Source organism: Notolabrus celidotus, chromosome 4 (assembly GCF_009762535.1).
Source record: "Notolabrus celidotus isolate fNotCel1 chromosome 4, fNotCel1.pri, whole genome shotgun sequence".
In the NCBI taxonomy this organism is placed as follows: domain Eukaryota; kingdom Metazoa; phylum Chordata; class Actinopteri; order Labriformes; family Labridae; genus Notolabrus; species Notolabrus celidotus.
The window spans coordinates 38,571,788-38,599,469 of record NC_048275.1 but is presented as its reverse complement, the minus strand read 5'-3'; the positions used below and the strand labels follow the sequence as shown (position 1 = coordinate 38,599,469).

The 27,682-nt window shown below is 43.8% G+C and overlaps 2 protein-coding genes and 1 long non-coding RNA gene across 3 annotated transcripts in view; 2 read left to right on the top strand and 1 right to left on the bottom strand.

Moving 5' to 3' along the window:
* The window catches only part of LOC117811873 (NLR family CARD domain-containing protein 3-like), a 197,907-nt gene that overhangs the window by 17,075 nt on the left and 153,150 nt on the right, over positions 1 to 27,682 (top strand).
* LOC117811260 (NLR family CARD domain-containing protein 3-like) lies at positions 343 to 19,753 on the bottom strand. Its single transcript, XM_034681435.1, has 11 exons — positions 19,678 to 19,753; positions 17,305 to 17,335; positions 16,968 to 17,058; positions 16,649 to 16,783; positions 16,279 to 16,351; positions 14,761 to 14,968; positions 8,170 to 9,967; positions 7,909 to 8,082; positions 7,639 to 7,812; positions 1,199 to 1,245; positions 343 to 1,074 (listed from the first exon to the last, which is right to left on the bottom strand). Exons 3-11 carry the CDS (start codon positions 17,042 to 17,044, stop codon positions 542 to 544), a joined length of 3,219 nt encoding a protein of 1,072 aa, XP_034537326.1. The 5' UTR covers positions 17,045 to 17,058; positions 17,305 to 17,335; positions 19,678 to 19,753; the 3' UTR covers positions 343 to 541.
* LOC117811267 overlaps positions 27,512 to 27,682 on the top strand; it is a 3,440-nt gene continuing 3,269 nt past the window's right edge. The window contains exon 1 of the long non-coding RNA XR_004630965.1: positions 27,512 to 27,555. This is a non-coding gene — a long non-coding RNA (uncharacterized LOC117811267). The remainder of the gene's footprint in view (positions 27,556 to 27,682) is intronic.

Here is a 27,682-nt window from a genome sequence, read left to right as displayed (position 1 = left end):
TGACCTTGAAATATCTTGGGCGATGGTCATCATCCACGTACCAAGGACATGTCAGACTTCATAAGAAAGAGATTTTGGGGCACAAAAGCTAATGAGTTCTAGCAACCCTTGAATCTAAGAAATCTCGAAATTGCCTTGCCGGAATATGTCGTTGCATATCAGGTGGTTGCTGGGTTCGAATACTATTCATTAAGTCTCTTGCAGTAACCTAGTTAGCATATTCTAATAGGGCTTCAGTGCTTTGAGAATGGCCTGAAGGTGAGCATACCCAGGTATAAACATAATAGTCACTAGGTAGTATGTTTCTAATAGGGCCATGAGATGTCAACAAGTTCAGTGAGCCAGGTTTCCATTGAGTCGTGCTCTTTATTAACAGACATTCATACTGCTGAGACACACAGTCACATCATCAGCTGAAGGGTGTGTGTGTGTGTGTGTGTGTGTGTGTGTGTGTGTGTGTGTGTGTGTGTGTGTGTGTGTGTGTGTGTGTGTGTGTGTTAGTTTGTGTAGTGTGTGTGTAGAGAGGAGGAGACTCTCCCTGCTACACTGAACACACACAAACTGAGGAACCAGGCCACAACTTAAACCCAGGATACAGAGGTTCAGTGAAGGAGGTGCTGAAGGTGTGGAGGTGGATCAGAGAGTCAGAGGAGACTCTGTAGAAGGACAGAGTGCCAGCAGGACAGTCCATATACACTGCTACTCTGTGAGAGTCAGAGGATAAGGAGAGAGGGAGGACTGTTTTTATGTTATTGTGACGGACAGAGTAACCTCTATCAGAGCAGATCAGACTCCAGGACTGATCATTAAGTCCAAACACACAGTCAGTACTGTATCCTTTCCTTCTGATTCCTCTGTAACTCACTGATATAAAAACCTCTCCTCTACAGTCGACCTCCCAGTAACAGCGACCAGTCAGACCATCTCTACACAGCAGCTGAAACCAGGCCTCAAATCTGTCTGGATGATCAGGATATGACTGATCCTCTCCCAAAAGTGTCACCTCCTTGTTGTCTTCAGACAGTCTGAGGTTGCTGTGTGCTGTGTTTGAGTCCAGAGTGAGTTCACAGACATCTGATGGAGAGACAAAGACACAACACAGCAGCAGTTTATCATCAGACACACCTGAAGGCTTTATTCTTTGTTAGCTGACAGTCTGCTGTTTGGTCCTCATGAGTCAAACTGATTCCACACTTACACTTCTTCAGTCCAGGTTTTAACCACTGCTTGCCACCATGGCCCACCCTGGAGGAAGAAACACAGTCAGAGTGACGTTCAGTCCAACATGAGTCCTACCTGCTGTTCAACATGAAGCAGTGTTCCTCAGTTTGTCCCTGTGACAGAGAAACAGTCTGAAACTCATCTGAGCCAGCTGTCTCCATCACTCTGTCTCTTTTTCTGACAGTGTTGAGATACTCAGAGAAAAAGAAGAAGAAGAAGTCAAAGATTCAAAAGCAAAGGCTGGCTGTTGCTCTGTCCTCCAACATGGAGACTTTCTTTTCCTCCTTTAAAAAGAGATTCTAAATAGACTTCTCTGAGCAGGAGAAATCTTCTGAGGATGAAGACCAGACTGAATCCATCAAACGTGCTGTGTGGAGGTCTGGGAACCAAGCTGACAGCCTCCCCCTACCAAAGGCAGCCATAGCACTGCTCACTGCACTGCAGACCATGGACAGGTGTTCACTGAGGGTGAATATATGAAGGAGGCGTTTCTCTGGAGCTCTGAGGGTTTGATGGCTCACAAAACAAAGAGACAATCAAATCAAGAAGAGAAGACATTCCCATGTCAGCCAGGAGTGTTGATGTTTGCCTCTATGGACCAATAAATGAACAGATCTGTTGGAGAGTTGAACTGTGGTGTGGTTCATAATTATTTTACATTTACTATTATTATTTCTTTTTTTGTTATGCCGTTGGAATCCCAAATTTGCATGCCTCAACGTGCCCCAATGTCCCCAAAAATTGCACATGCATCAGGCCTGGCGAAAATTTTGATATTTTGATGGTTTCATGAAAAAAATCCCATCACGAGGGGCCTGGCCCTTTGAAATTTGCAAATTGAATTTGCAAATTTCAAAGGGCCAGGCCCCTCATGATGGTTCAACATACATGCATGAACGTTTTTTTGCATAAGCATCATGCCAAGACCTACAAAAAAGCCTCTTGACGTTGTTGTGAAATCAACAGGAAGCGCAGAAATTTGAGTTGAAATTCTGACATCTGATTCGCAAGGGTATGTACAATGAACAAAAATCTAAAAGCAACACTTTAGTTTTTGCTCCCATTTTTCATGAGCTGAACTCAAAGATCTCAGACTTTTTCTACATACACTAAAGGACTATTTCACTCCAATATTGTTCACAAATTTGTCTCATACTGTGTTAGTGAGCACTTCTCCTTGGCAGACAATCCATCCACCTCACAGGTGTGGCATATCAAGATGCTGATTAGACAGCATGATTATTGCACAGGTGTGCCTTAGGCTGGCAACAATAAAAGGAAACTCCAAAATGTGTAGTTTTATCACACAGCACAATGCCACAGATGTCGTTTTGAGGGAGCGTGTAATCGGCATGCTGACTGCAGGAATGTCCACCAGAGCTGTTGCTCGTGAATTGAATATTCATTTCTCTACCATAAGCCGCCTCCAAAGGTGTTACAGAGAATTTGGCAGTACATCCAACTGGCCTCACAACTGCAGACCACGTGTAACCAAACCTAGGCATTTCTAGACCATTTTTGGGGGTGCTGAAGCACCTCTAAATTGAATCCCAGCACCCCTAAAACTTAAGAGATTTTTAATTTATTTTTACTGTATGTCCTTTTTAACAAGCTAGTAAAGTTTCAAAACCATACAGTACTTGGTTGAAACTTAATATTTTAACAACAAAAATACAGCGGCTCCACCATGCTTTACATGTTGTGCATTGCATTTCAAATGAAAGTCCAAAAAATAACTCCAATGTCCATTTTTGGTGTTTTTGGCACTCCCTATAGGGGGCTAGTTTACTCCAGAAACACACATACTGTTTATGTGTATGTTGAGGAGCTGCTGCATCACAATGAGTTGTCTTCCCCCAGAAATTAGGGTTACCATAGGTTTCTTTTATGATTCCAATCCCTTCCTCTTTTGCTGTGGCTCGGCATTTAAATACCCTTTAGCAGATTTGATGGTTTAGTCACAGACTTTCCCAAAAAGTGTTATACTTTCTTTCACAAATGTGGGAATGAAATTGCATTAAAATGTGCAAAACAGTGAAATTTATCTTGCCCGGCTCAGAACCTAAACATCTGATCCTAGAATCGTCCATGAATCACACCAGCCCAGGACCTCCACATCCAGCATCTTCACCAAGATGGTCTGAGACCAGCCACCCAGAGAGCTGCTGCAACAATGGGTTTGATAACCAAAGAATTTCTGCACATACGGTCAGAAAACATCTCAGGGAAGCTCATCTGCATGCTCGTCATCCTCATCGGGGTCTCCACCTGCAGTTCATCCTCGCAACAGACTTGAGTGGGCAAATGCTCACATTCGAAGGCGTCTGGCACTTTGGAGAGGTGTTCTCTTCACGGATGAATCCTGGTTTTCTCTTTACAGGGCAGATGGAGGACCGCGTGTATGGCGTGCATTTTATTGATGACATTTTAAATGCACAGAGATACCGTGACGAGATCCTGAGGCCCATTGTTGTGCCGTTCATCCACGACCATCACCTCATGTCGCAGCATGATAATGCACGGCGCCATGTTGCAAGGATCTGTACACAATTCCTGGGAGCTGAAAACATCCCAGTTCTTGCATGACCAGCATATTCACCAGACATGTCACCCATTGAGCGTGATTGGGACACTCTGGATCGACGTATACGACAGCGTGTTCCAGTTCCTGACTATATCCAGCAACTTGGCACCGCAGGAGTGGACCATAACTCCACAGGCCACAACCAACAACCTGATCAACTCTACCCGAAGGAGATGGGTTGCACTGCATGAGGCAAATGGTGGTCACACCAGATACTGACTGGTTTTCTGACCCCCCCCCCAATACAGTAAAACTGCACATGTTAGAGTGTCCTTTTGTTGTAGCCACCCAATGCACACCTGTGCAATAATCCCGCTGTCTAATCAGCATCTTGATATGCCACACTTGTGAGGTGGATGGATTATCTCTGCCAAGGAGAAGTGCTCACTAACACAGATTGAGACAAATTAGTGAACAATATTAGAGAGAAATAGTCCTTTAGTGTACGTAGAAAAAGTCTTAGATCTTTGAGTTCAGCTCATGAAAAATGGGAGCAAAAACAAAAATGTTGGGTTTATATATTTTTTCAGTGTATTTATGCCAACTTGTCCTACAATTTTGCTCCAATCAGCCCCCAACCAAGCACATTCTAAAGTAGACACATTGTCGATTAAAAGTTATCAAAAAGAATATCCCTAAGTCAATGGGTGTGGGCGTGGCAGAGGCTCAAATTTGAAGGTAATTTTGGCAATCTGCCAAAAACTTTAAACATTAATATCTTTCACATACAATGTTGGATCAGGATCAGGGCGCTCATGCCTGATAACTGTCCCAGCCTGAACGCCTCTATAGGCAAATATTCACCAATATCTCAAAGCACCCTCTACTGCCAGCAAAAAGTTTCAGGTCCTACAGTTTTAATCCAATCAACTCCCGCGTCACTCAGCATGAAGTAGTCACATTGGAGATGAATATTTATCAAAGGAATCTTCCTAAGTCAATGGATGTGGGTGTGGCAGAGGGAGGTTTTCTCTCACATACAATGTTGGATCAGGACCAGGGCGCTCATGCATGATAAGTGCCCCAGCCTGAACTACTTGATATGCAAATATCCACATGTATATTATAGCGCCCCCTACTGGCCACAGGAAGTCACATCGTACTTTGTGGTGTATAGCTCCTCCTCTATTGAGTTTATTTTTTTCAAACATGCTCAGAAACGGCCTTCGCACCTTCATGAAGCATCACAGGTCAGACTGTGACCTGCAGTTGAAGGGTGTGTCTCTGGTGAAGCCTCAAATTTTGATGTCTCATCATGAAACAGGAAATACTTATAGCTCCTTCATACAGTGTTCAATCTGTTTGAAGTTAAATACACATGATCAGGGTCCATCCCTCAACACATCTATGGGTTAATTTCTCTGCCACAGCCATAGCGCCACCCACAGGAAAAACATGGTACTGATTTTGCAAATGTCATCATGGTCCTAGCCTTAACTTAGCTACATAAAAATTATGCCCATATGAATAGCACCACCTATTGGAGACAAGGAGATCTTCGCTCAGAACATGTTTTTAACATGCTTGTGATCACAACTCTTTCTATAATGATCTTTGATAAACACCACCTACTGGTGACAGGCAGTACTGCAATGTACACTATGCTGATAACTGCACAAGTATGCTCTCAGTTTCAGCCTAGGCCTCATAAAGTGCAGCACATCAGACAATGGTGCACATCAGGCAGTGCTTGTGTGAGGGCCCGTTCATAGCCGCTTGCGATTTTAATTCTGTTTCTAACCATAAAAGAAGTGATGCTTGAGTCAGCACACAGGATAGTGGACTACAAGATCACATGTTGAAAACAACAAATGAACTATCAGAGGACATTTTACAAAGACGTACGGTGTCAACACTGATGAGAGTCCTCATGTATCTTCATTCACAACCTTTACTGTCCATGCTGACAGAGAAGCTGGTTCAGTTGGCCTCTTCATTCTCTCTAAACGTAGTAACTGTCAGAAATCAGATGTGTATTAACCATAGACTGTATAAAATATGGACGTAGTATCTGTGACGTCACCAATCTGTTCCTGAGAGCTGTTCTGAAGCCAATCGACGGCAGCAGCCATATTGGAAACGCGGAACTCAACCAGGCAGATTGTGACGTAGTGTGAGCCTCCTAGTCAACAGCTATGTGTTCCAGACCGGGAGTCACGTCAGTCATGTCCTTATTTGGGCAAAAACTTGAAATCTAAATATCTTCTGAACTGTCAAGTTAGAAAAAAATTCACCCCCCGTACAGTGTGTGCCATTAGAGAGGTTAACTTCATAGGGCCAAGCCGTTTTTTGAACCAGGCTGTAAACATGTTTATTAAAGGTGACATATCATGCAAAATGGACTTTTTAATGGTTCTCTACCTGAAATATGTGTCCCTCGCATGTCTAGAAACCCCCCGAGAATGAAAAAAATCCATTCTGCCCCTGTTCTGATTTCTACACCTTTCTGTAAATGTGTGTGAAACCAGCCGTTTCGAGCCGAAAGGTGTTTTTGTTACGTAACAACAATATCTGGTCTGTCACAGAGTCAGAACTCGGAGCTTGTTCAGCCCATAGACTGTATAAAATACAACTCAACTCTGCCTCCGTTTTTCATTCCCTGCACAAATGTGTGCTAACAAGGAGCTTAGGAGGGAGGCATGCTAGTTGTAGGCCGTCTTAATAAACACAAAGGTCGGTTTTACTCCCCACGTCTGCAGATTTGAAGATCTAGTGGATGATTTTTATTTATCATGGATAAGTGCTAGCGCTAGTTAGCATAGCTACATATCGTAGCTGCAGCTGTGTACTAAGACACACGTCTACATACTGACAAATAAAACAACAAGAAACACTAAATCTGTGACCAATCGTTCAGAAAGGTCCTGCTACAGGCGCCTCTCCGTCAGGATCAGATTCTGGATCAGATTCAGAGGGTTAAAGTAACGTGATCTGTGAGCAGCCGTGTATATTCAGCCAACATGTAAACATTAGATCAACGTGCTGGAGAGCCGAGGGCACATCCTCTTCCTGAGGGGGCGTGGTCAGAGAGAAAACAGAGTGTTCTGAGGAGGACTGAAGAAGAGGGCTTTTCAGGCATGCCAAAATCTGATTTCAAAGTGTTTTTTTGAGCATAAACTTTAAAGACATGTTTTGGGGACCTCTTAGACCAATATATATCGATGAAAAAAGCGTGATATGTCACCTTTAATGCTGCAAAGATCGTCATTTTCCCATTCATGTCTATGTGGTTTCTGGTGTTTCTGCAGCCAGCCTCAAGTGGATTCCTGATGTATTGCAGTTTTTAACACTTCCGCATGGGCTTCATCGTTTGAGACTGGAGGTTGCTGCTTGGTATTAACGTCATTTTAAGAAGACAGGGCAGCTGTGGGTTACCTGATCAATCAGCTGATCATGAAAGATGATCATTCACTTACATTTAGTGAGTTAGTGCATCTCTGAGAGAGAGAGCGTCTTAAATCTCTCTCTGAAAGTTCAAATGTGTCAAACTGCTGATAGTGTGAAAGAAACCATCAGAGGATCACAGTGGATCTCAACACAGTCAGTAGTTGTTGGAAAGTTTCAGTTTGGATCAAAGTGTTTGACTGCCTGACATGTCCACCTTCAGAACCATGCTGCCATCAGGGCTAAAACAAGAATGTCTTTACAGCCCAGATCTGGATCTTTCTATTGGATAGATTTGTTCTACTTGATAGTCTTCTGGTGGTCTGTGTGTTCTCTGACTCAGGTCCAATCACTCCTCTGAAAAGACTTCAACTCAACAAGATCTTTGTTAGTGAATGAGATGTTTTCTTTCACACATTCAGTGTTTGAGTTCTTGTTGTCTGTTATACCTCAGTGTATCCAGTCTGCAGAGGGGTTCCTCCAGTCCAGCAGACAGCAGATCCACTCCAGAGTCTCCTGGATGGTTGTAGCTCAGGTCCAGCTCTCTCAGGTGGGAGGAGTTGGAGGTCAGAGCTGAGGCCAGAAAAGCACAGCCTTCCTCTGTGATCAGACATCCTGACAGCCTGGAGTTAGAAATAAAAACATACAGTCAGCAAAGTGTTGAAGTTTGGACCATTTAAATACAAACAACCATAAACATTATGAGAAGGAAACCGGACCTGAGAGTTTCCAGTTTACAATGTGGACTCTTCAGTCCAGCAGACAGCAGCTCTACTCCTGAATCCTGCAGGTGGTTGTTACTCAGGTCCAGCTCTCTCAGGCTGGAGGACTGGGAGCTGAGGACTGAGGACAGAGCTTCACAGCTTCTCTCTGACAGGTTACATCCACTCAGCCTGAAGAAGATGATGAGAACAAACAAATGGTTTCAGTTGTCATGAACAGAATTCATTCTATTTCAAATGTCTCCCTCATGAACTCACACAGCTTTGTTGGAGGCTTTGATCACTGGCAGCAGCCTCAGAAGAGCCTCCTCTGAAGCAGAGTACTTCTTCAGGTCAAACAGGTCCAGATCTTTCTCTGAGGACAGTAAGATGAAGACCAGAGCTGACCACTGAGCAGGAGACAGTTTCTCTGTGGAGAGAGGTCCTGATCTCAGGGACTGTTGGATCTGCTCCACTAGAGACCGGTCCTTCAGTTCATTCAGACAGTGGAACAGGTTGATGCTTCTCTCTGCAGACAGATCCTCACTGATCTTCTTCTTGATGTACTGGACTGTTTCCTGATTGGACTGTGAGCTACTTCCTGTATGTGTCAGCAGACCTCTCAGGAGAGTCTGATTGGTCTGCAGTGAAAGACCCAGGAGGAAGCGCAGGAACAAGTCCAGGTGTCCGTTTGGACTCTGTAAGACCTGGTCCACAGCACTCTGATGGAGACGTTTCAGTTTAGGTTTGTCTCTAAAGATTTTAGAGGTCGGGGACGTTGGTTGTTCTTCCATCAAGTTGAGTCCAGACCTGGTGAAGGCCAGGTGGACATGAAGAGCAGCCAGAAACTCCTGAACGCTCAGGTGGATGAAGCAGAACACCTGGTCCTGGTACAGTCCTCTCTCCTCTCTGAAGATCTGTGTGAACACTCCTGAGTACACTGAGGCTTCCTTGATCTTGATGCCACACTCTGTCAGGTCGGACTCATAGAAGACCAGGTTTCCTTTCTGCAGCTGATCAAAAGCCAGTTTTCCCAGAGACTGGATCATCTCCCTGCTGTCTGGACTCCAGAGTGGATCAGTCTCAGCTCCTCCATCGTACTTGATGCTCTTCCGTTTGGTCTGAACCACCAGGAAGTGGATGTACATCTCAGTCAGGGTCCTGGGCAGCTCTCCTCCCTCTCTGGTCTTCAGCACATCCTTCAGAACTGTGGCAGTGATCCAGCAGAAGACCGGGATGTGGCACATGATGTGGAGGCTTCGGGATGTCTTGATGTGGGAGATGATTCTGTTGGCCTGCTCCTGGTCTCTAAACCTCTTCCTGAAGTACTCCTCCTTCTGAGGGTCAGTGAACCCTCTGACCTCTGTCACCATGTCAACACACTCCGGAGGGATCTGATTGGCTGCTGCAGGTCTTGTGGTGATCCAGAGGCGAGCAGAGGGGAGCAGGTTCCCCCTGATGAGGTTTGTCAGCAGCACACCCACTGAGGTGGACTCTGTAGCATCAGTCAGGATCTGATTGTTGTGGAAGTCCAGAGGAAGTCGACACTCATCCAGACCATCAAAGATGAACACAACCTGGAACTCTTCAAACCTGCAGAGTCCTGCTTCTCTGGTCTGAGTAAAGAAGTGATGAACAAGTTCCACCAAGCTGAACTTTCTCTCTCTCAGCACATTCAGCTCTCTGAAAGTGAAGGGGAATGTGAACTGGATGTCGTGGTGGTCTTTGTCTTCAGCCCAGTCCAGAGTGAACTTCTGTGTTAAGACTGTTTTCCCGATGCCAGCCACTCCCTTTGTTAGCACTGTTCTGATTGGTTGATCTCTTCCAGGTAAGCCTTTAAAGATGTCTTCTTGTCTGATGGTGGTCTCTGGTCTGTGTGGAGTCCTGAATGCTGCTTCAATCTGTCTGACCTCATGTTCATCATTGACCTCTCCAGTCCCTCCCTCTGTGATGTAGAGCTCTGTGTAGACCTGGTTCAGAAGGGTTGGGTTTCCTGCTTTAGCGATCCCCTCAAACACACACTGGAACTTCTCCTTCAGGTGAGACTTCAGTTTACATCTGCACCCTGGAACAGTTCCTGAAAGAACAAAAGAGAAATGTGATGAATAATCTGAAGCTACAATCAGTCTGATGAATCTACACTTTCAGACATTGTTCAGTCAAAGCTGAGGAAATGTCCAAGCACTGCTCACTGCAATCCAGCGGGTGGTGGCAAGGGGCTGAAACCCTGGCACCCATAGACATGGGTTAGACATTATATCTCTATGCTGGCACCTACCAAGATCACTCTCTGGAAGAGGAAGCAGTGGACTCGGCTGCAATCAGTGCAACACAAAACAGCTGCCTGGACCTGTCTGTCTCAGAGAGCACACTGACTCAGACAGAGAAGGAGGGTTTCAGCTTGAGGAACATTGAAAGAGGCCACTGGTAGGAAATTGACTTTTTGATTTTGTTTGACATTATTTGAATTGTTGTTTATTAAATTGAAAAGGATATTTGTTAAATAAATGTTTACTGTAATTAATTAATTAATTAATTAATTGTTGTCTTTTGTTTGTCTGAAGGTTTACAACCTGACAAATCCTGCTTTTGAAACCAATAAGCTGAATGTGAAGAGTTAAAATAAATGGAAAAAGCAGATTTGAGTTGTCCCAGCATTCTTTCATGTGTTCCAGGCCTTTTCAAGTTAGGGCAGGAGCTGAGAAAAAAACAAACATAACTTGACAGTTGTAAACCACAGTGAAGACAGGAGGACCAACAGCCTTGTAAAGCTGTCAATGATGGAGGAAAACCTAATTGGAAATAACACCTTCACAAAATGGCGGAGGAAGCCTTTGGGAAAAGTGTGAAAATGCTGAAGCAGGAGAGAACTCCGGTGAAAAGTGCATTCACCAAGCAAGCAAACTTCCTGGGCAGAGGAGCAAAGAGCATGGGTGAGAGTGAGCTCAGAGAGGAGTTCAAGAAGCTCAGCCTGGGGGGAAGGCATGTCAGCGAAGCGAATGACGACTACAGAGTCAGCATGCTGGCAGACATGGAAGCAAGCACGTCCGATGACATGGATCCAGTTCTAAGCAAGCAACAGGAAGTTGATCTGGAGAAGACAGTCAATGAATGTGAGGCGAAGATGGATGAGGTACGACAAATTGTACAGAATAATCTCTGGTCTCGATACGGTCAAGATGAGTTAAGGACAGCACTTCAAGAAGCAGGAAAAGCCTGCGAAAAGGTTGCTGCAACACCTGTATCTGCAGTGAACAGTGATGGCTGTCACAAAAAAGTGACTCAAAGCCTGAAATCCTGGGATCTGTGGATCCCAGCAGCAGAGAAAGCTGATCTGGCAGATTCACGGACCAGGGAGCCGAGAGTATTCAGCTTGAAGCAAGGAGAGGAGAGTTTGTCTTCGCACAAAGTATTGAAGAGGAGGGAAAAAGGAAATCTTTGACAGCTATGGCTGCAGCAGTGGACCTAACCACACCAGCAACACAGACAACGCCCATTGTGAGAATTAAGCATATCAGTTTGCCCAAATTCCATGGTTGCAAGAGAGAATTCCACAGATGGAAGAGAGACTGGGGGAGCTTGCAAAAGCAAGGAGAACTGTCAGGCTCAGTGGAAGTCAAAAAGATGCAACTTTTGGACAGTGTGGATGAGAAAATCTCACGAGATTTCTGCCTCTCTGCATACAACACAGCAGAAGACATGTTTAGAGTAGAGCTCTAAAGTTCAGTAGAGCTCTGGATGTTGAGCAACTCATCGACCATCGACTCCAGGATCTCTTTGGAGTTATAGGCCCCGGTGAGTCGGCATGACGGTCTTCTTCTTCGAATGAGGTTCCGGCAGGCTGTACACTGGGGAGTGTAATGCTGCCCTCCACAGGCTAGGTTTTAATACCTACTTATATTCTGGCATACAGCCCAGTTGATTTTAGAAACCGTAAAACTGCCCGACAAAGTGGAGACTGCACAAGCATGACGGTCTGTTGCCTAGCACCGCATTGTTTGGTTTGTTTTTGGCCATGATAACCCCACCCCTCGCCCCTGACGCAAGCGGTTCGCGGTTCTGGTCCAGCAAAGAGCTGGAGCCGCTCTGGAACCAGTTTTCCGGGGTGGGAGCTGGTTCGCTGGCAGTCGAAACACGAAGAACCGGTTCTCAATCGGGTACCGGCTCCGAACCGGCCCTGAAACTGCCTCGGTGGAAAAGGGGTAAATGAGGGTTAGCAGCAGGAGATATCTTCATCAAGCCTGAGCAGCTCAAAAAGTTATTTCCAGATGAAGAACTTGACGATCTGAGAAGACCAGAAAACATTGAGCTTCTCATCAACCACCAAGAAGGTAGACTCGCCCCCCAGAGAGTGAAGGTTGTGGGTGACCTTGTCTTGTGGGAGAGCCCACTGGGGAAGACTGTAGCTGGAGCTCACCCAGATCGCTTTGAGGAAGTTGAGGTAGCGGCGCACAAATCAGAAACACACTTTGCACGCTCCATGAGAACAGCAGCCCTGAAATAGAGAACAGTTGCTAGCAAGAGTTCCTGGAGTGGTGGAAATGGAAGTGTGGAGGATGTCGATGTGGTAACTGTCAGTCTGGAGGGAAAGAAATGACTGACTGAAGAGAAAGAGATTGAAATCATAAACCAAGGCCTTACCTATGTGCAAGCAGATGCTCACAGTAATGCTCCACACTGGGACACAAAATATCTTTGGATTGTGGATCCAATCTCTCTCCCCATTAACAGGACTGGAGTGGAGGCCACTTTCCTCAGGACAAAGATAGACAACTGAAGAAGGAGCCAGAGTGGCACACAGCCTACACAGCACAGGTGCATCAAATGGTTGAAAGAGGGGCAGTAAAGAACCTCACCATGGAGATAATGGATAACTGGACAGGACATGTATGGTATGTAAGCCACCTGGTGGCACCAAACCCCCATTCTGTTGCAACACCAGTATGCCTCGTATGGAACAGCAGTCAACATTTCAAAGGTCAAAGTATGAATGATCTGCTGCTGAAAGGGCCTGATGTTCTCAACCCAATCCGAGGAGTTCTCCCAAGATTCAGAAGAGGATTGTCTGCAGCCCTGGGAGACATTAAGAGAATGTATAATTCTGTGTGGCTGGAGGACCAGGAGATGCACCTCCACAGGTTTCTCTGGAGAGATCATGAGGATGAAGACATCGGTGAATACGCCATAACAAGGGTCAACATTGGCGATCAACATGCACGATGCATGGCACAGCTGGCTATGCGGGAGACAGCAAGGTTTTCACACCTGGAAGAGGAGCGTAGTCCTAGAAAAGGACAGTTAACTGGATGATATCTTGACGTCCCACAATGACCAGGGAAGACTAGACAAGTGAACTGTGGATGTTGTGAAAATCCTGGAAGCTGGAGGTTTTTCCTCAAACCCTGGGTTTGCTCAGGGCAAAGTGAGAGGCAGGAGCAAATGCAGATCAAGAAAGATCTAGATCAATGAACAGGGGCCCCTGGGGGAAAGGCCCTGGGAGTTGGATATCTGGTGGAGGAGGACAGGCTTTATGTGATTACCTCCATCAACTTCTCAAAGAAGAAAAAGAAAATGAGAGTGGGCCAAGACCTTCTAGAGGAAGAGGTGAGCGTAAAGTCTCCTGACCCTAGAAGCAGATGAGAACTTTTAAGCTAAGAAGCAGGCCACGAGCCAATTGGCCTTGTCACATCCTTGAAGCAGAAAGGGGCCATACTGATCAGGAAGGCATTCCAGGAAGCGGAAGTCTTTCCCAATAAACTTGGGACAAACCACTTTCAGCAGGCCTAAGGGAGGAAGCAGTCAAGTTGTATGAAGCGTATGTGCAATTGAGCAAAATCACCTTCTACAGAAGCCTCACTCATTGGAAAACCTACAGGAATAATATTCTCTGATGGAAGTGACAAGAGCTTTGCAGCCGTGGTGTACTTCAGATGGGAGACAGAGTCAGGTATCCAGATCAGACTGGTTGAATCCAAAAAGGGGAACCTGTCAGAGGGAAATCTGTGGTGCAGTCTTTGCTGTTCGTCATCAGATACATCGAAAGGCACAGTAGGATAGAAGTGGACTGATGGTTCCACCTATTGGACAGTCAAACTATCTTGGGAGCAGTCCAACGTGACAGTTATGGATATCAAACCTTCTTCACAACCAGAGTTGGAGAAATTCAAAAGTCTGGATCTGTTGAGGATTGGTGGTGGATTCCAGGGGACCTGAACATCACTGACATCATTACAAGAGGAGCAACTCCAGAGGATCTGCAAGAGGAGTCTGAGTGGCAGAATGGACTTTCATTTCTGAGAATTCCAGTGGAGGAGTTGCCAAAGAAATCAGCCAGAGAAGTTGCAGCAAATGCCAAGGAGGGCGTTGAGAGACTCCAAAGAAAGTCATTTTTAAGCAGCGATAACAAGAGCGCAAGCAAGGATCAAACAGAGGGATGCACAGCAGAGCAACCCTCAACCCAGTAGAGAAGAACCTGTAACCCTTCCTCTTCAAAGATCTCCTGGCTCAGTAGTTGGAAAGCTTGTTGAGGTGAGAAAGTTCAGCAGTTTGACAAAGCTTGTCAGCCTGGGTTTGGAGAGCTGCTTTGGAGTGGAAGAGAAAACTGGGAAGCTCAACTCCTGGAATGAAAAAGTGGAAGGTAACACATTTTGAAGACAAGACAAAGATAAAAACTGTGCTCTCTGTTGAGAAATGTGAGGATGCATTGGGAGATCTTTTCCTGTCGGCTCAAGAAGGGGTAACATTCCACAACACCACCCTCTGCAGACTGGCTGTGCATAAGGAGAAAAAATAATCATAGATGTGATACAAATGTGTGCATCATATTAACATTTCCTCTTCATCATGTTCAATGTGTTCAAATCCTCTTACTGCTCTGCAGACAGTCAGCCAGCTCCTCCTGCTTCATTCTCCTCAGGAAGTGCAGAGTGATCTCCAGAAAGGCCTCTCTGCTCCTCCTCTGCTCTTCATCCTCATCCTCCCTCTGACTCTCGAAGCATCCTGGGTAATCTGGACTAAGAGCTCTCTGGATCTCCTTCAGCTCGGTCTTTACAAAACTGATGATGTTCTCCTGGAGCAGCTGGAGCAGAACAAAATAGAACATTAGATTATCTGTGACAGACAGAGAGCCTGCTGGTCTGCAGAGTCCAGCATGGAGACTGGATCACAATGCTGCTTCAGGACTTAGTCTGTGGATGGTCCTGTCTTCTACAAATCAAGTTTCTATGAAATGAACTTCCTGTTGGAGAAGAAAAAGTCTGCAGTGACTTTAGACCTGATGTGTTTATTAGAGTGAAGCTGAAAGCAGCAGCTGTCATTAACATGAAGCAAAGTGTTTCTGTCGTTTAAACAGAGGTGGGTAGAGTAAACCAAAACAGTACTCAAGTAAAAGTACTGTTACTTTCTAATGATGTTACTCAAGTAGAAGTAAGAGTACTCGTAGAAACAAGTACTTTAGTAAGAGTAAATACTGTAAGTACCTAAATAAAAACTGCTCAAGTAGTGAGGAACTTGTGAGTGGTATCATATATGAAATTGTATCGTATTGGAAACGCTAATAACAATGTGAAGTGCACACTGCCTTTAATAAAGTGACATAACCAGGAAAATGCCAAAATGAAAGCTATTAGGCATGGTTTACTTTCAAACATTAAAGAAAGAGAAGCTGCACTGTGCACAAACTAATGTACCCACTTTCATTTATTAAAACAAGCTGGAACTTCAAACTGTGTCTGAGATGTCATCAGAACATGGGACATTTAATGATCTATTCATCTATAAAACTACAACATTACAATACAACAGATATCTATGCCTTCCAAACTTATGTTTTTGACCTTTAACTTATTTTCAGTACATCATACTGAAAATATAGTTCACTAAAGTGTATAAAAAGGCCATGAACTCAGTCCTGAAGAATCTCTCTGAGGTGACTGTTGAGCTTCAGTAGCAGCTGTTTCTATCAGCATGGTACCTTCCTCTTATAAGTTACTTTAGATTACTTTCCAACATTTCTAACATGCTATTAAGATGTAATGTTAACCAGTATGATCCTTAGCTTACCTAACTGATTACTCACAATGACATGCTTGTTAAGATTTAATTGTTCTATGTTGAAGCTCAAGATTTCCACCTTTTAGAACAAAAGTAAGCAGCACATAATGTGACTGTTGCTGCTCGTCATTCAGAAGTTATGAGAGAGTCTGGATGTTGGGCAGAGAGTAAACATGTTCCTCTAAAGGGTTCACTTTGTGAACTCTGCTGCCAAAGTCTGAGTCTGTGTGAGAGCAGCATGACCTCTGACCTCTGACTGTGTGCCACTCAGAAATGCAAGGCTTCAGAGTGTGTGCTCTGATTCTCAGGAGGAGCTGTGTTTGTACATTTACTCACCATCAATATGGAGTCCAGCTGTGTTTGATGCTGCTGGGCAGACTGACCAATGGGAGCCTCTGATCTCTGACCTCTGTGGAACAAATATAACATCATGTAGTGTATATAATATAATGACACACAGTGTTGATGTGATAGATTCTATGTAGTGGATCCTGGTAGAAACACTGCTGGATCCTCCTACAAACACAGGACACACATGAAGATACTACATGCTGAGTACAGTTCTTTCTGCCTCCAATCCTGTTTACTGTGTTGATCCTGATAGAAACACAACCAGTGACTAATGTTCACCTTCACAGAGAAAACACCAACCACAGTTACAAAGGTTTCACACACAACAACAGGAAGTTCACTTTGAGAGGCTTACCGCTCATCAGCACTCATCTCTACAGATTTGAAATCATGACGTATGATCATAGACCAGTCACTCTTTAAGGACACACAGCTGGGTCCAAGTCCAGGTCCTGGCCCAGGAGAGTCTGGTACATGTTGCTGCTTTGGCCTTCAAAACACACACACACACACACACACACACACACACACACACACACACACACACACACACACACACACACACACACACACACACACACACACACACACACACACACACACACACACAGTGATGTGAGTGCTGAGTGCTGACATGGAGCAGAGTCATGGACAGGTAGAGATCCTCCTCTCACCTCTGAGCTTCATGTTCCCCACACGGAGTGCTTTTAGAGGGAGGGGCTCCCTCCTCTCCGTCCTCACACTGATTCATAGCAGAGCTTCCACCTTCACACAAACACAACATGTTCATCATCACAACAAGCTTTACACCACAGAGACACACACTGCTCTCTGACACAGTGTCATTCCTGCCTCTACCACCAGATGGATCCACGTTCATTATATTCTCTTGATGAAGCGTTCCTTCTTGTTGACTCCAGAGCTCATCTGGATCCATTTAGAGTTCAGTTCAACATGAAGACATGAGAAAACTTCCACTTTGATGTTTGGAAGAATGAAGGAAGTACTCACCAGGTCAATTTAGATCCACTTCCTGCTTCACCTGTAGAAGAACCACAGAGAGAGACTGTGGTGGAAAAACTGTAGATAAGGAGATGGACCAACAAACAAGTCTTTGTCTTGTTCATAAAATACCTTTAGGAACAGATCAGAGCCGACTAGGGGTGACCCCAAATAGTCGAATATTAGACGATTCGTTCTAACGAGTCTTAGTCGACTGCCAATCTCATAGTGGAATATTTGCATATGAAACGTGGATCATTCCATTCAAACCATGGGGGTGCTCAATGTCTAATTTTACATTATTTTCCTGTTTCCCGTAAAAACAGTGTCTCATATATTCTATTTTTATATAAATATAGACTTATTGAATGTAATTCTGAGAACAGCTCTTGAAGTGTTAAATCTCCTTAAAGTGGTAATTAAATCTCCCCTGGTAATTAAAGGTGGACTCTCCCATTTAGCGGGGACCTGTGGAGCAGACGTACCTCAGCTGGTCTTTAAATCTTTCTACGTTCATGGTAGCTCAAAATGTCAGGAAATAAAACTTCAGTTGATCCTAAAAACTAGTGATGAAGATGAGGAGCAGCTTCATGAAGAGGACTGTGAGATCAAGGATTACCGGACCACACAAAAACTGTACGGGGCCAAAAGAACGAGCAGGGATACCCAAAGCTGTCTGAAGCCTCAAAAACAATCCACAGCATCCCATCCACCTCCACACCATCAGAGAGGATATTCTCAAAGACAGGATTTACAGTCAACAAAGACAGGAGCGCACTTCTGCCCGTACACACGATGGTTTTCCTCACATACAGTTTGAAAAGACTCAAGCGGACAAAGACGTGATGAAAGACTGTTTTAAAAGGTTCTGTTAAGAGATTTAAAAACCCTTTAGCTGGTTCAGGTTTGATTTTGAACATTATACAAATGTTTAGTCTTAAGTTGGACAAACTACCCTCTGCAGTGCTGCTCTCCTCTGTGTGAACACTGTTTAAATATCTCCTGATTCTTTACTCTATAGTGGAGCGTTGTTCCATGTTTAATGGATGGTGGTCTTATTTGAGTTTTCTCTCCTTCATCACCTCGTTGTTTTTGTAATATAGATTTAAAAAATCTAAGTTTTATACTTATAATATTCTGTTGTCCCTTTTACTTTAAGCTACGAGTCTCTTAATTGTAAAGGGTTATGTGTAATATTGTCATGCGGTCACCATCATGCAGACTTTGGGTCAATAAGGAAAAACAACAAACATTCCACTATTCATCGACTATGGGCAAAATCTGATGGATCAGATTCCACTAAGCAAATCCTTAGTCGGGCTCACCCCTAGAGCCGACAGAGTACAGAGTCTTCTCTCTGCTGACTGACACAGAGAAGCTGTATCTGCTGGTTACTTCCAGTTTGTGGTTTCATAAATCACATGCTCTCTTCACAGTTCACATCTGTCAGCAGCAGCAGAGTGCTGACCGCATTTCATCGCACATCCTGTTTACCAGATCCTCCAGTACTCACCACGTGAGATAAAACACACTTAACGTTAGAATAAGGTTTAATCTTAATCTGCAAGAGGGACCTTTTAAGGACCTATGTGCGTTTGGATAGCAGGAACCAGAGTCTAAATTTAGTTCCTGGGTAGTTAATCTCCCCCTGTGAAGTCCCTGCTCGGGGGAAGTACTTTTCAAAGGTCTAGGAACTTTTGGGGGCAGTGATTAATTTCACCCACTGCCTGACTGCCTGCCTGCCTGCCTGCCTGTCTGTCTGTCTGTCTGTCTGTCTGTCTGTCTGTCTGTCTGTCTGTCTGCCTGTCTGCCTGCCTGCCTGCCTGCCTGCCTGCCTGTCTGTCTGTCTGTCTGTCTGTCTGTCTGTCTGTCTGTCTGTCTACCACTGAACAAAGTCTAGAACTGTTAACATGAAATCAGCCTGACCTACAACCAGAAGCCGAGTCCAGCTCAAAGCACACAGACAACAGGAACCTGCAGAGACTTCGTGTCAGGACATGTGAGACCGCTCAGAGTGACACTCAGAGACAGGTTTTAGATTTCAAATATCACTTTACTGAATATACAAAGACATAGAGGTAATAATCTTCAGGACTCTGAGGGCAGACCTGGGACAAAGTGGGAGAGACCTTTTCCTTATTCTACACTGCTCACTGAAATCTTCATTTACATATCCCATTCTGCTTCAAACATTTCTTCATTTGGCTATAATCCACTTCCTCTTTTGGAACACGGCAGCACATACGGCTGACGTGTGTTTGTGTTAGCATTAACCGTTCACATCAAAGTGCAAAGGAAGAGCAGACACACAGTCTGGAGTTACTTTGATGAACTTTCAGGTTGAAACATTATGATTGGTTGTTTCTGTGTCCGTTTACTTACTTTTGTTAGTTCCTTTGTTGAGTTCGTCTGTTCAGTTCAGCGTGCGCTCCTGCAGTGAGAGAGGAGCCAGCCCAGTTTTTCTTGAGTTCATACAAAGTGTTGATGTCATCGTTAACGTCAGCGGCTCATATCAAACTGTGTGGGTTTCCTGTTCTGTCCTGTTCTGTGAAAGGTGTGAAAGAAGTCTATGGTTGACTTGTTTTCTGTGTCTTCAGTTAAATAAAGGATGTTTGATTTGATATTGTGGGCTTAAGAGAAATGTGACAGTCCTTCCTGTGCTTTAGTACACTCTGCTGCAGTTAGTGTGGGGACTGAGCAGCCTATAAAGACAGAGGAGGTTTGCTCCTAAAGGGAGAGAGGTGAGGCCGTGTTTCCTTTAATATATATCTTAGTTTGATTTATTTGTGAGTTCATTTGATGATTCTCTGTTTAAGTTTCTTGTGTTTGAAGCATGGGCGTTTCTAGCCCATTTTGGGGGGTGCTGAAGCACCCCTAAATTGAATCCCAGCACCCCTAAAATTTTAGAGATTTTTTTTTTTTACTATATGTCCTTAACAAGCTAGAAAAGTTTCAAAACCATGCAGTACTTGGTTGAAACGTAATATTTTAACAACAAAAGAAAAATACAGCTGTGTGTTTGAGTGTGTGTGTGTGTGTGTGTGTGTGTTTGTATTTGTTACATTGTGGGATCTGAAACATGTTAGCCCACTCACAGCTTTGGGACTGATATTTTAGTGGGGACCAAAACCCTGGACCCTACGACATCAAGCTTAAATTCAACAACAACAATAATCTTTATTTATGTAGCACTTTCAAAACAGGTTACAAAGTGCTTTACAAATGAGAAAAAGACTAAAAAACAAAAGATGATGTTGTAAGAATAAAAACAACGAAAGGTAAAATATTAAAACAATCAACAATCAGAAATATGAAATATAAAAACAGAAAATACATACAAATTGTGTAGGTGTGTGTGTCTGAGTGCGTGTATGAGTGTGTTAGAGTGTGTGTGCGTGTGTGTGTGTTGGTATGTTTGTTTGAGTGTGTCTGTGTGTTTATGTGTGTGTCTGTGTGTGTTTGAGTGTGTGTGTGTGTGTGTGTGTGTGTGTGTGTGTGTGTGTGTGTGTGTGTGTGTGTGTGTGTGTGTGTGTGTGTGTGTGTGTGTGCTCTGGAGCAGGTTATGTCCAGGATCAGAGATCAGTTTGGAGAAAACTCTGCCCACTGACCAATCAGCTCGCTCAATCACGGAGTTCTGTCAGCTGATTGCGAGGGGGGGGGGGGGGGGGGGGGGGGGGGGGGGGGGACTGTGGCCATCCCGCAGTGGGGAAGAGACGGGCAGGACACTCTGTCTACCTGTATGATTTTATATATAAATACTGATGACAGTTATTGATTATCACTCCTGACATCATATATAAACAGAGTCTGAAGTCAGATTATTCAGATTAAATCGTTTTACTGCATTAAATATAAAACTGCGCATGCCTATCACTTTGAATCATGTTCTCATTTGTATTAGTCCTTTAACCACAGCGCTCAGTTTGATACCATCAGGACTGCAGCTGAAATATTAAGTCTACAACTTACACACACAAGACAAGATTACATCAGAGTGATCAGGTCAGAGATTAAACAGAGTTATTATAGTCAGATATATCTAATGATGAATAAACAGAGTTATTATAGTCAGATATATCTAATGATGAATAAACAGAGTTATTATAGTCAGATATATCTAATGATGAATAAACAGAGTTATTATAGTCAGATATATCTAATGATTAATAAACAGAGTTATTATAGTCAGATATATCTAATGATCAATAAACAGAGTTATTATAGTCAGATATATCTAATGATGAATAAACAGAGTTATTATAGTCAGATATATCTGCACTAATGATGAGAAATAAGATGTTATTTGCGCATTCAAACAGTTTTTGTCTTATCTCTCAGTTCTTCCTTCATGTTTCAAACACAGCTGTGTTGAAGTTAATCTGGATTGTGTGTTTAACTTCATATTTTCTTCCTGTCAGTGCAGTGTTAGAAAAACATGTGGATGTGCTGACGGCAGACTGCCCGTGTCTTTGATTGGTCACATTTTGCCTTCTCCTCCACCCCGTTCATGTGAACTTGCTCAGGGTAATTCTGGATTGACTCAACATGTTGATAATCAGCTTCATGTGACAGATAGTGTGATCTCCTTTGTCCGGTTCAGTGAAGCTGGATCAGGAGAAGGTATCTAGGATATGTTGAACTCGCTTCGTAGTATACCCCTCTGCTCATCCTGGGGAATCCCTAGGCATTCACATGCCAGATGGGATATGTAGTCCCTTTGTAGACTCCTTTGGATGTGAAAGAGCAGCGGCTTTACTCCAAGCTCCCTCCTGATGTCCAAGCTCCTAACCCATCTCTGAGGCCCTCAGAGGAAACTCATTTCAGCCGCTTGTATCTGAGATCTTGTTGTCTCGTTCCTGGCCCACAGCTCATGGCCATACACTGTTGGCCATGAGCCGAGTTGACGGTTGAATTTACAATAAATACCTGGCAAAAAAAGTTGCCAATAAAGTCCTGTAAACTGTGTTGTTAATTACTGTAAAATAAATACAGTATATTACAGGATACCTTTTACAGTTGTTTGTTGTATATACATTACACCAATTTATTGTTTTCTTTTTAAAAACAACAATTAATACGAGGCCAATCAGCCTTCTTAATGCTGATTTGAAAGTACTGTGTAAAATTTTAGCAAAAAGGGTTGAGGACATAATACCAAGGATAGTTGGAAATGATCAGTGTGGTTTTATTCGAGGCAGACAGGGCTTCTATAATGTTAGAAGGATCTTAAATATTCTCCATAGCCTAAGGGGGGCACCAGATACTGCTTTTCTGTCATTAGATGCAGAAAAGGCGTTTGACCGGGTGGAGTGGCCATACCTTTTTGAGATTTTGAATCGATTTGGCCTAGGAGGAAATTTTGGAAAATGGATTAAGATGCTGTACACAGAACCCTATGCAGAAATTGTGACTAACAGTAATACCTCTAAACCTATAAAAATACAACGAGGATGCAGGCAAGGAGATCCTCTATCCCCTTTATTGTTTATTTTATCAATTGAACCACTAGCTATTGCAGTGAGAACTCATAGATCTATCTCTGGAATAACCATAGGGGAGCGGGAACACCGTCTGGCATTATACGCAGATGACGTAATTGTCTTCCTTAAAAATATGGGGAAATCCATCCCTGCTTTACTAGCGCTGATATTGATATTTGGAAGTATATCAGGTTACAAGATAAACAAATCTAAAACTTCAATACTGATCCTTAATAATTCAGAAAGAAAAACTCCACCTAAAGAAGCTTCTCAATTTAAAGTTGTTGATTGTTTCATATATTTGGGTATTCAAAACGTACCCGGTCTGGAGAACATTATTGATGTTAATTATGGACCACTAATGCATGAAGTCCAAAATTCAATAGATAGATGGTCATCCATACCAATGTCGCTAATAGGGAAGATAAATGTCCTTAAAATGAATGTTTAGCCTAAATTGCTATATCTATTTCAAAGTATACCACTGCCACCTCCGAGTAACCTATTCTCTCATCTTAAGAAACTGTTCATTAGATTCTTATGGAACAATAGACGATCCAGGTTGCGTCTGTCACTGCTGTACTTGCCTTATGATAGAGGGGGACTCAAGTGCCCCAACCCACTCGGGTATTATTGGGCGGCACAGTTGGGAAAAGTGTACTCTAGGGTGCTGGAAAGGAGGCTCCAACTGGAGGTCGAACCTCGGATACAGGAGGAACAATGTGGTTTTCATCCTGGCCGCGGGACAGTGGACCAGCTCCTGGAGGGGGCATGGGAGTTTGCCCATCCAGTCTACATGTGTTTTGTGGACTTGGAGAAGGCCTACGATCGTGTACCACGGGGGCTCTTGTGGTGGGTACTGCGGGAGAATGGGGTTTGGGGGCCGCTACTGCAAGCTATCCGGTCCCTGTACGACCAAAGTGAGAGTTGTGTCCGCATACTTGGCACAAAGTCGGATGCGTTCTCGGTGCGTGTTGGACTCCGCCAGGGTTGCCCCTTGTCACCGGTCCTGTTTGTAATCTTTATGGACAGGATCTCAAGGCGCAGCCGGGGGGAGGAGGGTCTCCAGTTCGGGGAGCTTGGAATCTCATCTCTGCTTTTTGCAGACGATGTGGTTCTGTTGGCTTCCTCGAGCGGGGACCTCCGGCGGGCATTGGGGCGGTTTGCAGCTGAGTGCGAAGCGGCCGGGATGAGAGTTAGCACCTCCAAGTCTGAGGCCATGGTTCTCTGCCGGAAAACGGTGGATTGCTCTCTCTCGGTGGGGAGTGAGACTTTACTCCAAGTGGGGGAGTTTAAGTATCTCGGGGTCTTGTTCGCGAGTGGGGGTAAAATGGATTGTGAGATCCACAGGTGGATTGGTGCGGCGTCAGCAGTGATGCGGACGTTGTATCGGACCATTGTGGTGAAGAGGGAGCTGAGCCGGAAGGTAAAGCTTTCGATTTACCAGTCGGTCTACGTTCCAACCCTCACCTATGGTCATGAGCTGTGGGTCATGACTGAAAGGATAAGATCGCGGATACAAGCGGCTGAAATGAGTTTCCTCTGAAGGGTGTCTGGGCTCGGCCTTAGAGAGAGGGTCAGAAGCTCGGACATCCGGAGGGAGCTCGGAGTAGAGCCGCTGCTCCTCCGCGTTGAAAGGAGTCCGCTGAGGTGGTTCGGGCATCTGATAAGGATGCCTCCCGGACGCCTCCCTTTAGAGGTGTTCCGGGCACGTCCAACTGGGAGAAGGCCCCGGGGTAGACCCAGAACGCGGTGGAGGGATTATATCTCCCGCCTGGTCTGGGAACGCCTCGGGATTCCCCAGGAGGAGCTGGAAAGTGTCGCCGGGGAGAGGGATGTCTGGGTCAATTTGTTTGGACTGCTACCCCCGCGACCGGACCCCGGATAAGAGGAAGAAAATGGATGGATGGATGGATGGATGGATGGATGGGTGGATGGATGGATGGATGGACCTGGCAACTGGAGTTGCCAATAAAAAGCTGTTAATACTTCATAATACAATATATTGCTGTAGAATGGTTATAGTTATTTTTTTGTTATTTACATTATGCATATTGTGAAATGTTTTGAATAAGACAAGGCTTGCTGTTCAATTACTGTATATTCTCTTTACCTGTTAAATAAAACCAAAAGTCAGAGCTGTTAAAATATAAAGGTTTTATTAAAACCACAACAGTTTTAACACATACTGCTTCAGAAACTTTTTGAATTCCTATACAATTGACATTAACATAATATTAACGTTCAACAATATTGAAAAATTGTCCGTGCCAGTGCAAGGCATCCATCCACTGAGTGGACCAAAAGGTGCACCAAAAAACACCAACAGGTGTAAATACTAGACAGTTTTGGGCAGACAAATATTCATATATACTAAATATAAAAATGAATGTTTTCTTTATATCTGCACTTCTGAGAAGGCTTGTGAGCCGTGTGTCAGCATCTCAGTAGTTGTAAGATAGTGATGAAAAACAGAAAAACTAGCTAAAGTTAGTGACAATGAACAAACTGGCAACCACTTGAGAGCAACTTTAAGATCAAGAGCCAGTCACAGTTGGATGAGAGAACTACTCATCTTTGTAGATGTCTTAGGCTTGAAACCCTTCAAAATCCATTAACCGCTTGAGGAGAGAGGCGACATGAGGATTGACCACGTTACACTACTTCTCGAGGACCTTCCCACTTCTTTTACTGAGCAGCCTTGCTGTCTTGGTGCCACTGGTTCGGTTGATTCCCATGAATCATCTGAAATCACAAAATCACATTTCAAGTATAATGTAGGAACTACTTTTTTACTTACTGGAACTACTTTCCTACCTACATAAAACTGCTCACAAAAAGGTCTGCAGATTATTTTGAGTAACTGGGTCATTATTTCTGGAAAGAGACATCACTGTTGAGTTTTTCAAATGTATTCTATGGGGCTCTACGGCCGATATCTCCAAAACTAGGCAACTCACACTAAAACTATCTAGATTGATAAATAACACTACAGGTAAGAGGAAAACTATGGACTTCTTTATTTTGGGTTGAACAGTCCCATTAAAATAATATTCTGGTAGTTTTCCCAGTAAAATTTTCATTACTCATGATAGCAATTTTAGTTAATTTTTTTTTTATTGAGGTAGCAATAATAGAACATCCAATGTTACAGATATTTTCCTCCTTTTCAATTAAATGAAGAAAAACAAAAACAACAAACAAACATACAAGTCAACAGATGTAGTGAGTAACACTAAAAGAAAAACAACCACAACAACATAGAGGAAAAATAATACTCAAAACCACTCACCCCTCCCCACCTCCACCATACCCACCCACCCTGTCGGGACTGTACTTCCTGCCACTGCAAAGGAGGCCATGAATGTTATGCCGTAATTAGTTTAGCTTGTTTTTTCAATACATTCAATATATTGAAGAAGGGGAACCCAAGTCTTGTATTGTTTGAAAGTGAGAGCCGAATTCTCTCCATATGAGAGAGTTTTACCATTTCTTCTAACCATACCTTGATAGGTGGAGCCTCTGCTTTCTTCCAAAACATCAAGATAAGTTTTTTAGCTATTATGAGTCCATAGGACAGCAGTTGCTGTTGACTTTTATCTAACTGGAGAGTCTGGTCACAAATTCCAAATGGCACAAGAAGGGGGTCAGGTTTCAGAATGACATGCAACATTTCAGAAAGAGAGAATACTCGACCAAAACAGAGTTAATTTTGGGCAGTCAAAAAAACTATGAAGAAAGTTTGCTTCTCTGCTATGGCATTTGTCACAGAGTGGGGATACATCTGGAAAAATGTATGTAACTTTGTTTTAGTATAGTGAAGTCTGTGAACTATCTTAAATTGAATAAGGCGGTGTCTAGAGTTGGCAGAGTGTTTATGGATGTTATCTAGAGCTTTGTCCCAGATAACATTTTCAATCTCTACACCCAACTCCAGTTCCCAATGAGCTTTTATACCCTGTGTAGACGCTGATGTTCCAGATAACAGTGAGTTATAAAGTAAGGATAACAAATGTCTGTCCCTGCCCCTCCTCTGAAAAAAACTATCAAACCTTGCTGATTCAATATTCTCCAATGTCGGTAAATATTTTTTAACATAGTTCCTGACCTGCAAGTATCTAAAGAAGTTATTCTTATGGAGACCCTACTGGACCTGAAGGTGGTTGAAGGAGGCAAAGCTCCTGTTTTCAAGCAGGTCTCCAACCTTCCTGATGCCCAGACCTTTCCATTGTGTGAAAACTGAATCCAAAGTAGATGGGATAAAAGAGGGATTACCCGCAATTGGTAAACATGTTGTGAGAAAGACCTCGGAGCGGTCACGACCATATAAGGAGGCAGAAGCAGAATATTGCAAAAACCCAGTTGTGGGCATTTATTTTCCGTGCACAATTTACACCACGAATAAAACAGAGTACTCAGCCACATGCCCAAGACAGGCAGACTCTCCCTCAAGACACAAAGCCCACACTTATATACCCTCTCCAATTGGGTGCTACCATGAAGAGGGGTGCTAAAAATACACACACTCTAAAACTCACCTAAACACCAAACAAATATTAAGATTAATTAATCCCCTGTTTTATTTATGCCCTTATGTCCTTACCATACATTTACAACCTCAATACAATCTAGAAAGGACATAAAACAAACTAAGTCTCTGGCACTAACAACCCACCATACATATCTCCCGGTGGAACCCTCCCGACACGATAAAGAGGCTGCTGTTTCCCCGGGGACTCTTTTGCGTGTGCACCCTGGGAGTGGAGACAGAGCGGTACAGGTAAGTTTGTTGCCATTAGTGATGGTGAGATGAAGCCTCATGAGGCTTCGAACCACTTGAGCCAATTGGTTCGAGAAAGGGTTCATTACTCGAAGCTTAAGCTTCATGTGCCCACGAAACCACCTAC

Coding starts and splice junctions, on each gene's coding strand:
- LOC117811260 (XM_034681435.1), bottom strand. CDS start 17,044: ATGAATCAGTGTGAGGACGGAGAGGAGGGAGCCCCTCCCTCTAAAAGC. Junction 9,968..14,760: donor GGCTGACTGTCTGCAGAGCA/GTAAGAGGATTT, acceptor TTGTTCTTTCAG/GAACTGTTCCAGGGTGCAGA. Junction 1,075..1,198: donor AAAACCTGGACTGAAGAAGT/GTAAGTGTGGAA, acceptor TCTCTCCATCAG/ATGTCTGTGAACTCACTCTG.